The sequence below is a fragment of the Brassica rapa genome, chromosome A07 (genome assembly GCF_000309985.2).
Source record: "Brassica rapa cultivar Chiifu-401-42 chromosome A07, CAAS_Brap_v3.01, whole genome shotgun sequence".
Taxonomy (NCBI): Eukaryota; Viridiplantae; Streptophyta; class Magnoliopsida; order Brassicales; family Brassicaceae; genus Brassica; species Brassica rapa.
This window is the reverse complement of record NC_024801.2, coordinates 22,338,578-22,351,188: the sequence shown is the minus strand read 5'-3', so window position 1 is coordinate 22,351,188 and position 12,611 is coordinate 22,338,578. Positions and strand designations below refer to the sequence as shown.

General features: G+C 33.5%; 2 protein-coding genes across 2 annotated transcripts; one reads left to right on the top strand and one right to left on the bottom strand.

Moving 5' to 3' along the window:
• The first annotated feature begins 3,763 nt into the window (after window positions 1-3,763).
• LOC103830949 (transcription factor bHLH30) lies at window positions 3,764-8,164 on the top strand. Its single transcript, XM_009106772.3, has 2 exons — window positions 3,764-6,979; window positions 7,503-8,164. Exons 1-2 carry the CDS (start codon window positions 6,401-6,403, stop codon window positions 7,983-7,985), a joined length of 1,062 nt encoding a protein of 353 aa, XP_009105020.1. The 5' UTR covers window positions 3,764-6,400; the 3' UTR covers window positions 7,986-8,164.
• A 245-nt stretch (window positions 8,165-8,409) lies between these two features.
• LOC103830948 (peroxidase 11) lies at window positions 8,410-12,254 on the bottom strand. The gene is made up of 4 exons (XM_009106771.2): window positions 10,557-12,254; window positions 10,150-10,341; window positions 9,894-10,059; window positions 8,410-9,775 (listed from the first exon to the last, which is right to left on the bottom strand). The coding sequence occupies exons 1-4, from the start codon at window positions 10,818-10,820 to the stop codon at window positions 9,348-9,350; spliced, it is 1,050 nt and encodes a 349-aa protein (XP_009105019.2). The 5' UTR covers window positions 10,821-12,254; the 3' UTR covers window positions 8,410-9,347.
• Window positions 12,255-12,611: the final 357 nt, after the last annotated feature.

Here is a 12,611-nt window from a genome sequence, read left to right as displayed (position 1 = left end):
ACAATCAAACCTTTTGACTCTACAATTTATACAATTAGTTATGTTAAAGCTTGGTTACATTGGTGCAGAAAGCCATGTAAGCCTTGGCTTGCATTACATAGGAAGAGATGAGTACGTTCCAAGACAAAATGATGAAAAAGTCGTAGGGGAAGCCATAAAGGATTAGCGTGGGAGATGAAACTCAAGAGAAAGAGCACTGATTTTGTTATATGAACAAAATTGACCCTACTTTCCAACTTTATTTGTCAGTTTTTTTTTCTTAGACTATGGTTTAAACAGAGTCTCTGATATAAGTGATGTCTCACATTATTTATAGGCTTAAGTCAAAAAAATACTAACAGTATATTTACTAATATTAAAAAGTAGTTTTAAAAATTGAGAGCTATTTATATATATATATATATGTCTCATATTTATTTTGAAATTATAAGCTCTAAATTTAATAATATATCTAATTTTTAAAATTTAAACCATAGTTTATATATTTATAATCTAAATTTTGTTTCAACTCAGGAATATATGTTTGAAATCACTTCACCCGCTAATGTTTAAACCACAGTCGGTCAAACTTTAAACCCTACCAAATTGAAAAGAAACATTCAAAGAGATGTGCCAAGCTTTTTGCAATCTTCCTTTCTTTATTTTTAAGGAAATTCATTACCATAATAGTTCGTCTATAGTATAATGGTAGTGTTGGTGTTACTTAGTCTAGTGGTAGTGACTTCGAAGCTCCATACCAGCATAAAATTACTATCAGGCGCTAAATATCTCTGTTACAAAAAAAAACAAATTCATTACAATTGGGAGACACATTCAAAGAGATGTGCCAAGCTTTTTGCAATCTTCCTTTCTTTATTTTAAAGGAAATTCATTACAATAATAGTTCATCTATAGTGCAATGGTAGTGTTGGTGTTACTTAGTCTAGTGGTAGTGACTTCGAAGCTTCATACCAGCATAAAATTACTATCAGGCGTTAAATATCTCTGTTACAAAAAAAAAAACCAATTCATTACAATATAAAAACCGTACAAAAATCTGAAGTTAATGTGAACCGTGTTTTTACCAATGATTGTCTTGGGCATGCGTTACGTTCAAAAGTAGAGATAAAGTTCTTTTTTTGTCGACAAAAGTAGAGATAAAGTAGTAAAAATTTCTAGAACTTTTCTCATTAATAAAACTGAACAACTATATATATATATATATATTATATAATATATTTATATTTATAAAATAATAAAAACGCACACGTGCATGTATTTTTGCGTGTGCTCACATGTAGATGCCAATTTGCCAAGAGAAACTCGGTGCTGTATATTAGAGTTTATGTTAACAAATTTTAAAAGTCGACAGGACTAAAATTTTTGTAACCGAAATTTCTTTATTAATGCTAGCTTTTTGCAATGAAATGAAAGTGCGAAGAAAAGCAAAAGGGCTTTTTGATTGCAAGTTTGAGACTAAGGTCATGATGATACGGCTACCTTTTTTGAGTCTTTGGTCGGTCCGACAATCTGTGTGTCTTGTGTTCACTCTGTGTTTGTTTTTGTTTTTATTTAACAGTGAAAATCTGAGTTTGAGTCCGTAATTTTTCCTAGATCCGGAATTATGTTTAAAATATTTCGATTTAGCGAATAACTCTCCGTATCAAAGGTGATTTGAACCCAGAGCACAGGAAAACCAATCTTTTTGTGTTACCAATTGGCCACCAACATCTTATAAGAAAATCTCCAAAAATACACTATATTTTGAGGTTTGCAAAACTTTATATTTGAAGTTTTAAAAATATTATTTTCAAAAATTAAATTTCAAACTTAATTTCAAAAATATGTGTATTTTATATTATAGTCCTTATATTTATCATAGTTAACTTAAATTCATAAAAAAATTATACATATTACATATATAAAACTATTACAATAATATTAATTATTAAAAGTTACACTAAAATATAAAATTTAGGTGAAATACAAAATTAAATATTAAACTAAAAACAAAATATTATATATTTCCATAAAACTGTTTCCGTAAGGCTTCTATATATGACTAACTATTGCATTACAAAGTAAAAATGATTTTCTTTATTTTTAATTTGTAGCTTACGAGCCAAAAATTGTTTAAATTGGATATTCTCATTTCCGCCATTTCAACTATTGCTCCTGCCACTGATCTTGTATCCCTATTGACAAAAAACATTTAATCTGTTTGGACAATATTTTGGGTATTTTTTTTTTTGATAATCTAGGTAATCTGGACATTCCGGAGGAAATCCAACTAGCGCCTAAGTACACCTCCACAGAAGCATCCTAGAAGGCCGCTTTTTCTACCCCATTTTAATCGACGATGGTCAACGGGATTAGAATCCGGGTCCGTATGAGGGTCAAAGCTCCTTCAAGACCATTGGGCCGTCCTCGCTTGGTTCCAAATCAAAATTTTCTTAACTATTACTCCTTCCATTCGAAAATATAAGATGTTTAGAGAAAATTTATGTTTCAATATATAAGATATTTTCATATTTCTAGGTAGCTTTAACTTTATTAAAATCTGTGCAACCAATCAAATTTAATAATTCTATTTTGCAATTGGTTGAATAGTTTTAATTTATAGTTTTCATATAAAAAATTAGATAAAAAATAATTTTCTTAATAAGCGTCTTTTACCTAGAACATCTTATATTTTGGAACATAGGGAGTAGTATTTTGGGTATTTTGAAGGTTCCAAATCAAATTTTCTTAATTATTAGTGTTGTTGTAATATTTAAATTTTTGTAATAGTTATGTATCCATGTACTTTTTTAAAACATTTTTTTTTGTTAAGTTTCTTTCGTGATATTATTATTTTCTAAATTTAGTTTTAATTTGTTTTTTTTTTAATTATTTAATTTTATGTGTAAAGCATAAAGTTATATAAACAAATTTAAAATAATTATGAGATATAAAATTTGTAAAGATTAAAACGATATACGACAAAATATGATGAATAATTGTAATGACTAAAATGCAAATAAAAGATAAAATTTTGAAATCCCTTATATATTATTTGAGAAGCATTACAATATTTTTTTGTAGCCACATGTCATCACTAGAATGATTCTTAGAATCCTTAGAGAAATAGGTTGGTCCATCTAAATATATAATAAACTTTTTATTAAACTAACCATAAATACATTATTAATGTGCTTCATTATTTTCATAAATAAAATTACGGAATTATCTAATATGGCTAAAGTATATATGACAATTAATGATTTTGAATAATAAAGATTTGATAAAAATAAGTGTGTTTTATATTATATTTATTTAATTTTAAACTATTAAAGTAAATTAAAAAACCATAGTAACCATTTAATAAAAATTAAAAGTTTTCTTTATATGTTATATTTTGAATTTTTAAAAACGAATATAAATTACTAAAACCTTTAAAAGTTTCACATTCAAATTTTGTGATTTATGATTTAAAATTTTTGTTATGATATGATATAAATAATTAAAAAATTATATAAGTTGAAAGTCTCATTTAATAAGTATTAAATATATATATATATATATATATATATATATATATATATATATATATATATATATATATATATATATATATATATGTATATATATATATATATCATTTCGAATTAAATTATATGTCATATAAGAAAATACATAAATATCTTAATTTTGAAAGTACTTTGAACAATTTGTTTTTGATAAAAAAATTTGAAAAAATATTGACAGCTTAATTTTTAAAAATATTATAAATTACTTAAAGTATTAAATTATATAAAATAATTTATATATATAACATTCATCCCGCGCAAGGCGCGGGTCTTAACCTAGTTCTTTTTTTAAAAAAAAAGCAAAACACTTCATCTTTGAAGTTATAAAGTGTTTTTTGGAGATATTCTTAGTATCATATGTGCTTTTTTAATTCATTTTTATTTTGTATTATTTTCGGTTATAGAATTTATCTAGCCTCCGATACCCTATAAGGGAATGTAAAGTAAAATCTGGACTGAAATAAGACAATATTTTTGATTTTCTTTTTTTCTCTTATAGCTAGTTAGCTACACTCCTAGTCCTTAGTTTAGCTTTCCGTAAGTTGAAAGCAAAGACGACTTGCAGAGTTACTTTTCAAGTTGCACACTGTTGAAAAACCTAGACGTTGTAAATGCTTTATCCATGTATCAGGACATATATTTATATGCATCTCTAGCCTCTAGGTTTAGAGATCCAAGTATATAATAAAACCCATAACAAATTAAGTAAATTTGTGTTCTTATCTTAAGATGAATTTTATCATTGGCAGTAGACAGTAGACACTAGTATTTGTAAATATATGATATTCAATATATTTTTCATAATTATGTGTATGTGAGGTCTAGTTAACTTGAATCTTAGAGCATCAGCATTAGTGAACCCCTTGGAAGGGGTTCACAAAGCATTTTTTTATTATTATTTTTTTTCTGTTTGATTTTTGTTTTTAAGCATATAACCAGACCAACCGCGGGCCGCCACGTGTCGTGGGGCCCGCGCTACAGTGATGATCCGGGTTCAGTGCAGTGAACTTCTAAGAGGGAGGTTCATTGCTTTTGTTTATTTTAATATTTTTTTTTTTCGAAAACTGTGTGAACTCCCCATGGAATTCACTAATGCAGATGCTCTTAGTCTCGGCTGGAGATTATAAACTCATTCTCTTTTTCATGATTAACAAAGTGTGTATCATAAATAGCTAAAAAGAAAAACTGATTCTTACGAATTCAGGTGCCGAGATAGCATATTTTCTTGCCAAAATCTTTCCAATAATGTACAAGATGATGATCAGTATTAATACAACTCCCTCGCTCACTCAAATCATGAGTTCCTCTCTCAAACTTTCTCACTCTATTCCACATACATGCGCAAATGCTCTATTCTTGCCTTTTAACATGATCGTATACGAAAAAAACATTAACGTATACGGTATAACCAAATGGCCCCTCCACCTGTAGACGTCTCTCGGATCTCGTACCTCATGAACCACAAGATTCCTCATGACTATTTCAATAGTGAATAAACGCACATCGATTTTTTTGTGAGCGAAAGACTCTAAAGTCTAAACTGCTCACAGGGCCGGGCCTGACAATTACCGGCCCAAAAGCAAAATAATTTTTTTGTTCTTTTACTTTAAAAAAATCATGAAAAACATTGAAAATGTAACAAAGGCGTTAGAACCCGGCCTCCTAAGATAATTATGCATCATTACCGCTAGACCAAAGACTATCTTCTGTTGTTTATGGCCCCTAAAATATCTAATAATAATCCGGCCCTGAAACACATGCTTCACCTGCCTAGGCCCGGCCCTGCCTGCTCATAGACTCATAGTATTCAAACCTTCTATTTGGCAGAAGCTTAATATCTTGTTTGTTTAATTTTAAATTTGGTTTATTGTGTATTTTGTAATAATGCCGTTTATATTGATAGTAAACCGATTGGTAGTTAACTTTTATCACGATTTCGATCAATGAAAAAAATGAACTATTGATCGGATCATGCAAAAATATGACTTTATCTGCTAAATTAGAATTCACTGCCAAATGTGTTTTTGTTCCAACCATTGTGTAACTTCCCTACAGGGGATAGTCTGGTTCACAATAATATTTTCTATGATCATAATACCAGACGATGTCGTAGATGAGTGGCCTCCGTAAAATCCAAAATCCAGTAGATCAAAAATGGAACATATAAAATCCTGATTATGTTTTCAGCAATTAAAAAAGAATTAATAGTACGTAAATACATTCATTTCCTCTATTATGTGCTCCACTCTCTAATAATAGAGCAAGTAATAACTAAGTTTAGTGGTCTAAAAAGAAACAATACTTTTAATTAATTCCACCATATTTGTTAAGTTAAAAATGTTTGTAAGTAAGAATGTATCTAGCTTTTAGGTTAACTAGAAAAATATCCAAGATAAAGTTTAAAGCTAATAAAAAAAAAGTTTAAAGCTAATAGAATTTGAATGATGCTTGGCTTTGGACTTTGGGTTTACGGATGTCACCCTATAAAATGTTTGTATATTCCATTTAATGTAACTCAATATTTATGTACAGATTAGAAGATATCGACAATGAAGTATTAAATCTATGAATAATCTAAAGAATCTTAAACCCATTAACCTTTTTGCTTTTCTAATAATTCCACCACAATACAAACACACAAGTTGCAAACTCGATATGTAATTGGAACACTATTATAACACAAATGCATATAAGTGTTCCTAAATAAATCTGCATATGAAAGCAAGCTTTTTCCCTTTTTAACTCTCTCAACTCCTACCTTCCTTTACCAACCTTTACTTTCTTTTCACACACACACACATATGTATATATAGAGGGAGAGAGAGACCTTTATGACTTCATAGAAGAGAGTGATGTGCTCAAAGAAAGAAGTAGAAAGTTCAGGAGCCATGAACAACATACAAAATCACCCAAATAACCTCTTCTTTCACCAACTTGTCTCCCATCATCATCACCAAGAACCTTCTCAATCCGAAACTTTCAGAGCCCCAGGTTACAACGTCGAATCCGGATTCACTATCTTCTCCCAGGACTCCGTTTCCCCAATATGGCCTACTTCGACCCAACCACAGTTCGATCCATTTACTCCTCCTACTCCTCAGGCATCTTTCTACGGGAGTTTCTTCAATAGAAGCCAAGCTCATCATCAGGGATTACAGTTTGGATACGAGGGTTTTGGTGGAGGCACGTCAGCAACGCATCATCATCAAGAACAGCTTCGGATCTTGGCAGAGGCTTTAGGTCCCGTAGTGCAAGCCGGGTCGGGTCCTTTCGGGTTACAAGGTGAGTTAGGGAAGATGACAGCACAAGAGATCATGGATGCTAAAGCTTTGGCTGCTTCAAAGAGTCATAGTGAGGCTGAGAGAAGACGAAGAGAGAGGATCAACAATCATCTTGCTAAGCTCCGTAGCATATTACCCAACACCACCAAAGTAAGTCACAATACTTCAAGTTTTCACATTACATTCATGATTCATGACAAACCATTAAAATTTAAAATGAAACTTTAATATAAAAATAATATCACAAACAATGTAGAGTTGAAATGGACAAACATAGAAGCTGTGAAATGAAAGTTCATGTCACATTTTGTCTCTTTGTTTTTTTTATTACATTTAGGGTTTTATAAAAAGAGCTAAGTTATTCAAAGGTTTTCTCTTGAATCATGGATCTTCTGTGTATTTGTTAAATTCCCGAGGAGAGAATCAGTCAGAGACAGTTGAATAAATAAAAAGTGTGGGAATATGGAACGTTGATGTCGCTTCTTGGTTAATTGATGTAATAAAGAGAAACAAACGGCGCTGCTCAAAAAGAATAAAAGCAACAAAAATTACTTATTGCTGGACCAAATCATCACTTCGTCGACCACATCATTTTCTCCTCGATAATAACAAATTTATGTTTTGTGATTATTTTACGTTTGAGATTATGATGTGTTTATCTTTTGGTATGCAGACTGATAAAGCGTCATTACTAGCAGAAGTGATTCAACACGTGAAAGAGTTGAAGAGAGAGACTTCAGTGATCTCGGAGACAAACTTGGTTCCAACAGAGAGCGACGAGTTAACGGTGGCTTTCACAGAGGAGGAAGAAACCGAAGATGGCAGACTCGTAATTAAAGCGTCGCTTTGTTGCGAAGACAGGTCGGATTTATTGCCGGACATGATCAAAACGTTGAAATCGATGCGTCTCAAAACGCTCAAGGCCGAGATAACCACCGCCGGAGGACGAGTCAAGAACGTGTTGTTTGTCACCGGAGAAGAGAGCTCCGGGGAGGATATGGAAGATTATTGTATAGGGATGATAGAGGAAGCTTTGAAGGCGGTGATGGGGAAGTGTAACGTTGAAGAATCATCTTCTTCTGTGAATGCTAAGAGACAGAGAATGAGTAGTCACAACACTATTACCATCATCGAACAACAACAATATCACCATTAAGGTAATCAAGTTTTAATCAATATTGTACGTCATGTTATACTATGGATATGTGTGCTTGTGTGTGTGTCTGTATAACGGAGATATTTGTATCCATTAAGGGACTTGGTTTGGTTATGAGTACTTTCTTTTGGTTGTTATATATGTTGATTTGGTTATATGATTTTTCTTTTTTTCTCTTATGCATGAGTTTTGCACCATTTTTTTGTTTGCTTACAAATGTTAAAGTGAAACCAAAAAGAGACAATGAAGAAGTACAGGAAACGTACCAAAGATGATGTGTACCATTAATGATTTTAGTCGGGTTCGGTTTGGAGAAAACAAGAAGAGACAAGTTTGGATTCTGAGCTTTGTACGTTGATGCACCTCTGACTCTTTTGCCTTGTGTATTTACGTGTCTCTAGTGCAATCTTTTTTTCGTGCAAAAGATTTTACATATATCCATTTCTCGTAAACAACCAGCATTGAGGAGTTAGACCTTAAAGGACCAAAACACAAGAAAAATAACCGCACAGGAGTTTCTCAACTCTGGGATCAAAGGGGTTAATTAGTTACATTAGTACTGGTTTTATTTCAGTATGAAACTGGCTGGCCACTTGATCATTTAGGTTTCGGTCCACACGGTTTATCCATGCAGGAAGGCACCACTCGTTAAGGACTTGCCCAACTCCAAAACTAGTCAAAACCCATAAACAAAGAACCAAAGAACCATCACAATATTAAAAAAACGGTTTGTATAAATTGCTTCACAAAAAAAATTGTACTTGACAAGAAATAGCGATCTCTTCTAAGTAGCTTAGTGCATATTTTGAAAATAAGAAAATAAAAAAGAGGTGAGGGGTGGTATTTTGGAATATAAACTTTCTTTGAATTGTGAGAAACCCCATATAAGACATATCTAGTGTTTATTGATTTAACCGAATATAATTATAAAACTAAAATACTGATTTTTTTTTTTTTTTTGAGAGAGACTTGTGTGGTTTTCTCATGGACGCTGCTGATGCATGATCGACAGACGATTGTGATTGGTCATGCGATTAGTCATGACGAGGAGATTACGTAATTAACGTCGTATTATGTCATGCCACATTTCTAAATTATGTTATTTTTTTAGAAAATGAATATGGTGATGATACATTAACAAAAAAATTATGAAAAAACAGTTATCAAACTATGAGCAAGGATGCCTGAGAATTGCTCAAGCCTCAAAGAAAGCCACCGGGTTCATTTTGTGGCATTATCGCCATAAATTCCTATTCAAGCTCCAAATCACAAGAAATTTTTTTAAAAAAAGGAGAAAAAGAAAATCGATTTTTCAATTTCAAATAATAAATTATAGGAAAATAGTTTTGTTGATGAATATCTTCATGTATTAACGAATCTGCAACTTCTTCGAACTTCTCCATCAACGAAACTCTCAGAATTCAAAATGTTCCCCATCTTCACCATCGACTTGGAGAATTGCTCAAAGAAAGCCACCTGATCCTCCGCGTACTTGCTCACTATCCGCCGTGTCTGTAACCCGAACATGCTCGTGTACATCTCTTGGTCAGAATTCAGCAACCCTTCTCCTCTCATCAGCGTGTGGTAGATCGAGTTGTCAAAGAGATTCGGCGTCACATTGTCCATCGCCGTCACGTTGCTGCCACCTTCTCCGCTGCTCGCAGGACATATCTCTCTGAGGCTCGCTAGGTACGTCTCCGACACCGGATTTAGTGCTGACGTCACATGAAAATCTCCATAGATACGGGATCGGAAGTTCCGACACTGTGCCTTCCCGATCGTGTGGGCTCCTATATAGGTTTGGTCAAATGTTAGGGTTTAGTGTTCGGTCTTATGTTACAATAATCCGGTCTACAACGATATCAATAATTAATCCCGGTTTAACTTGGTTTAGAGGATTGATCTTACCAGAAAGAGCGACCATGTCTTCCACAGAGAGACCCTGATTATGGAATTTAGAGATGATGCTGATCAGACCCTCTTCAGGAGTTGGAATGTTCGATGTCGCAAGCTCGTAGCTTGCTGCCTTTGAATCTTTTCTTCCCACAGGAACGTCCCAGTAAGGCCCACCAACCTTAACAATATGAATATGTCGTTTCAGTTTCATAATTCATAATATGTTTTTTTTTCTGATAAACCCACATGAGGGACTAATAATATGTACCAGTATTGTAGCATCTCTAGCAGAAATTGTAAGTAGATCAGCGCAAGAAACGACTCCAGGACATTCAGATTCAATTATGTTCTTGATTCTGTCTACGATTTTGTATCCTTTCAGTGAGTTTATGTTGGGAGAGGCTTTCTTCTCTCCCTGAAATGTCTCTGTTTCATCTAGTAACACTGATCCATCGCATCCCTGAAATACAATTTAAACCCTTTTGGTTAAATTCAGCTAAACTCTGTCTATATTTCATTAATAATCTAAAAAAGAGTTGGTAATAGTAGATGCTTTATGAGTTTGCTTTACATGAAGAGGAAGTGTCATGAGGCTGAATGAATGAGGATAGAAAGGTGGGAAAGATCCCTTGTGTCTCAAGCAAGGTGTGTATATACTATTTAATTTGTACTTACTTGGACAAAGCAGTCGTGGAAGTGTAAGCGGATAAGTATGGCTGCATTCCTTGGATCTTCCTTCACTATGCATTCCATTTCTTTCTTCACTACGTCAAATACGGTTGGGCAAGTAGATTTGTAATAATCTAGGGTTAAGGGAAAATCCTTTCCCGGTACATCAAAGGAAAAGCATGGGATAAAGATGGCATGAACGATAAACATCATAAGGAGTTTCATAGTTCTTCTCTTGAAACCCTTTTCGGTCCAAATTTTTGGGGACATGTAAAAGTGTTTATGGGAGGTGATGAGTTATAGAAAGATGGTAGGACTTCAAAGAGATATATATGTTTGAGAGCAGAGGGTATAGTAGGGTTTTAGTTTTCTTGTGTCACAAGGGTTGAGAAATTGGTGAAGTGAGATGCAACTAATTTTGTGGGATAGTTGTTGGGTTTTTCTATCACCCAGATGGAAGTTTATTTGAATAGTACGTAGTACATAGGATTACCAAACCAAAATATTATATTATATTACCATGAAGTTTACAATGTCCACATCTGAATTAGATTTTTCTGAAGAGGCAGATCTTTTTGTATGTTTCCAAAAGTTCAACCATGCTCACTCAAACTTATTCTTGAAACAAATCTATAAGTCTCATTGTTTTGTATTTTTCATCTGATTTTATTTATTTGGTGACAAACTAAGTAACCTTTTTGTTTGAAGTTCCATATTTTGAGATATGATTTGAACGCCGGTTGTGATACGACAGCAAGGTCTATACTTACTTTGTGAAAAGCAAATAATTGTGGTGAATTTGGAACTATAACCGCCTAATTTGCATAATAATGTCATGAGTAATTGGTGAGGTATGTAGGTCGCCAATAGGATACATGATACTGAGTATTGGAATCGAATGAGTATATATATATATATTTTTTTTTTTGAAAAAGATTTTTCTATTTAAATTGCATGAGACCGAAAAAGTTTTACAGAGTTTTAAAAACTCAGTTGGCCAAGTGGCCTAACATATCAAACAGATACAAACTTGAATCAGTAATTTGTTGGATGGGTTTTAAGTAGAGAACCACAGCTGAAGCATAGAAGAGGAGAATTTTGGCCTGTCGATTCTTAGGCTGGAGATTCTGTTTTTTACGGTGAGCTTGATCTGCGCGACCAGTCCGTCCGGGGAAGAGAAGTGAGCATTGTGCAGTCGACCATTCCTCTCTGTCCAAATCGCATAAAGGGTTGCCTGCCAGCATAGAAGTAGGAGAGTCTTTTGTACCTTAGCTGAAGTGTGGTTCTTGATTTGGGGGAGCAAGTCAGTCCATTGACGCGTTGAAACAAAGTTACATTTTGCTGCGATAATTCTCCATACATCCCAAGCAAAATCACAATCAAAAAAAACAATGAGCAATTGACTCATCAGCCACATTACATAGGAGACAGCATGGGTCAGTTTGCAGCCCCCAACTTAAGATTCTGTCGCGAGTGGGGCATCGGTTCCTGACCATCAACCACACTAAGAACATATGTTTGGGTGTACCACCTGAAAACCATACCTCTTTGTGCCAAGGGACAAGAGGAGAGAGAGGACGGAGCAGATTGTAGAGTGCGCCAGTTCGGAATTTCAATTGTCTTTTGTTTCCAGGCCACCATTCAAGTTCATCATTTGCATCATTTAAAGTGAGGGTAGAGATGTATGAAATAACCTCTAGTTGCTGATCTGAACGCGCATTTGGTAGGATCCATCCTCCATTCTCCCAGAGTTCAGCGAGAGTAGTTCTTGCAGCGACAGGGAAGCGCCTCGCGCCTGTGGTACCAAGGTAGTCCGTGAGCTTTCCATAAGGTGACCAGTTTGATGACCAAAAGAAGGTGGTTTCTCCATTGTGAACACGCTTCCTAATCCAAGGGAAAATAATTTCCCTCGAATGAGTATATTGCATTGGGTTGTTCTTTTTTTTTTTTTTTTTGCTAAAAAGGTTTGCTCTTTTCTTATATGTACAGAGATGTATACAAGAAAGGTAAGACAATATTCTAGGAGATACAAAAAAAAAAACTAATTACAGAATAGGTAGC

What these genes read in the sequence shown, in the direction of transcription:
- LOC103830948 (XM_009106771.2), bottom strand. Translation starts at nt 10,820, where the DNA reads ATGTCCCCAAAAATTTGGACCGAAAAGGGTTTCAAGAGAAGAACTATG. An exon ending in CTAGAGATGCTACAATACTG is followed by an intron (nt 10,060 to 10,149) that starts GTACATATTATT and finishes CATATTGTTAAG; the next exon opens with GTTGGTGGGCCTTACTGGGA. An exon ending in AGACATGGTCGCTCTTTCTG is followed by an intron (nt 9,776 to 9,893) that starts GTAAGATCAATC and finishes AAACCTATATAG; the next exon opens with GAGCCCACACGATCGGGAAG.
- LOC103830949 (XM_009106772.3), top strand. Translation starts at nt 6,401, where the DNA reads ATGTGCTCAAAGAAAGAAGTAGAAAGTTCAGGAGCCATGAACAACATA. An exon ending in TATTACCCAACACCACCAAA is followed by an intron (nt 6,980 to 7,502) that starts GTAAGTCACAAT and finishes TTTGGTATGCAG; the next exon opens with ACTGATAAAGCGTCATTACT.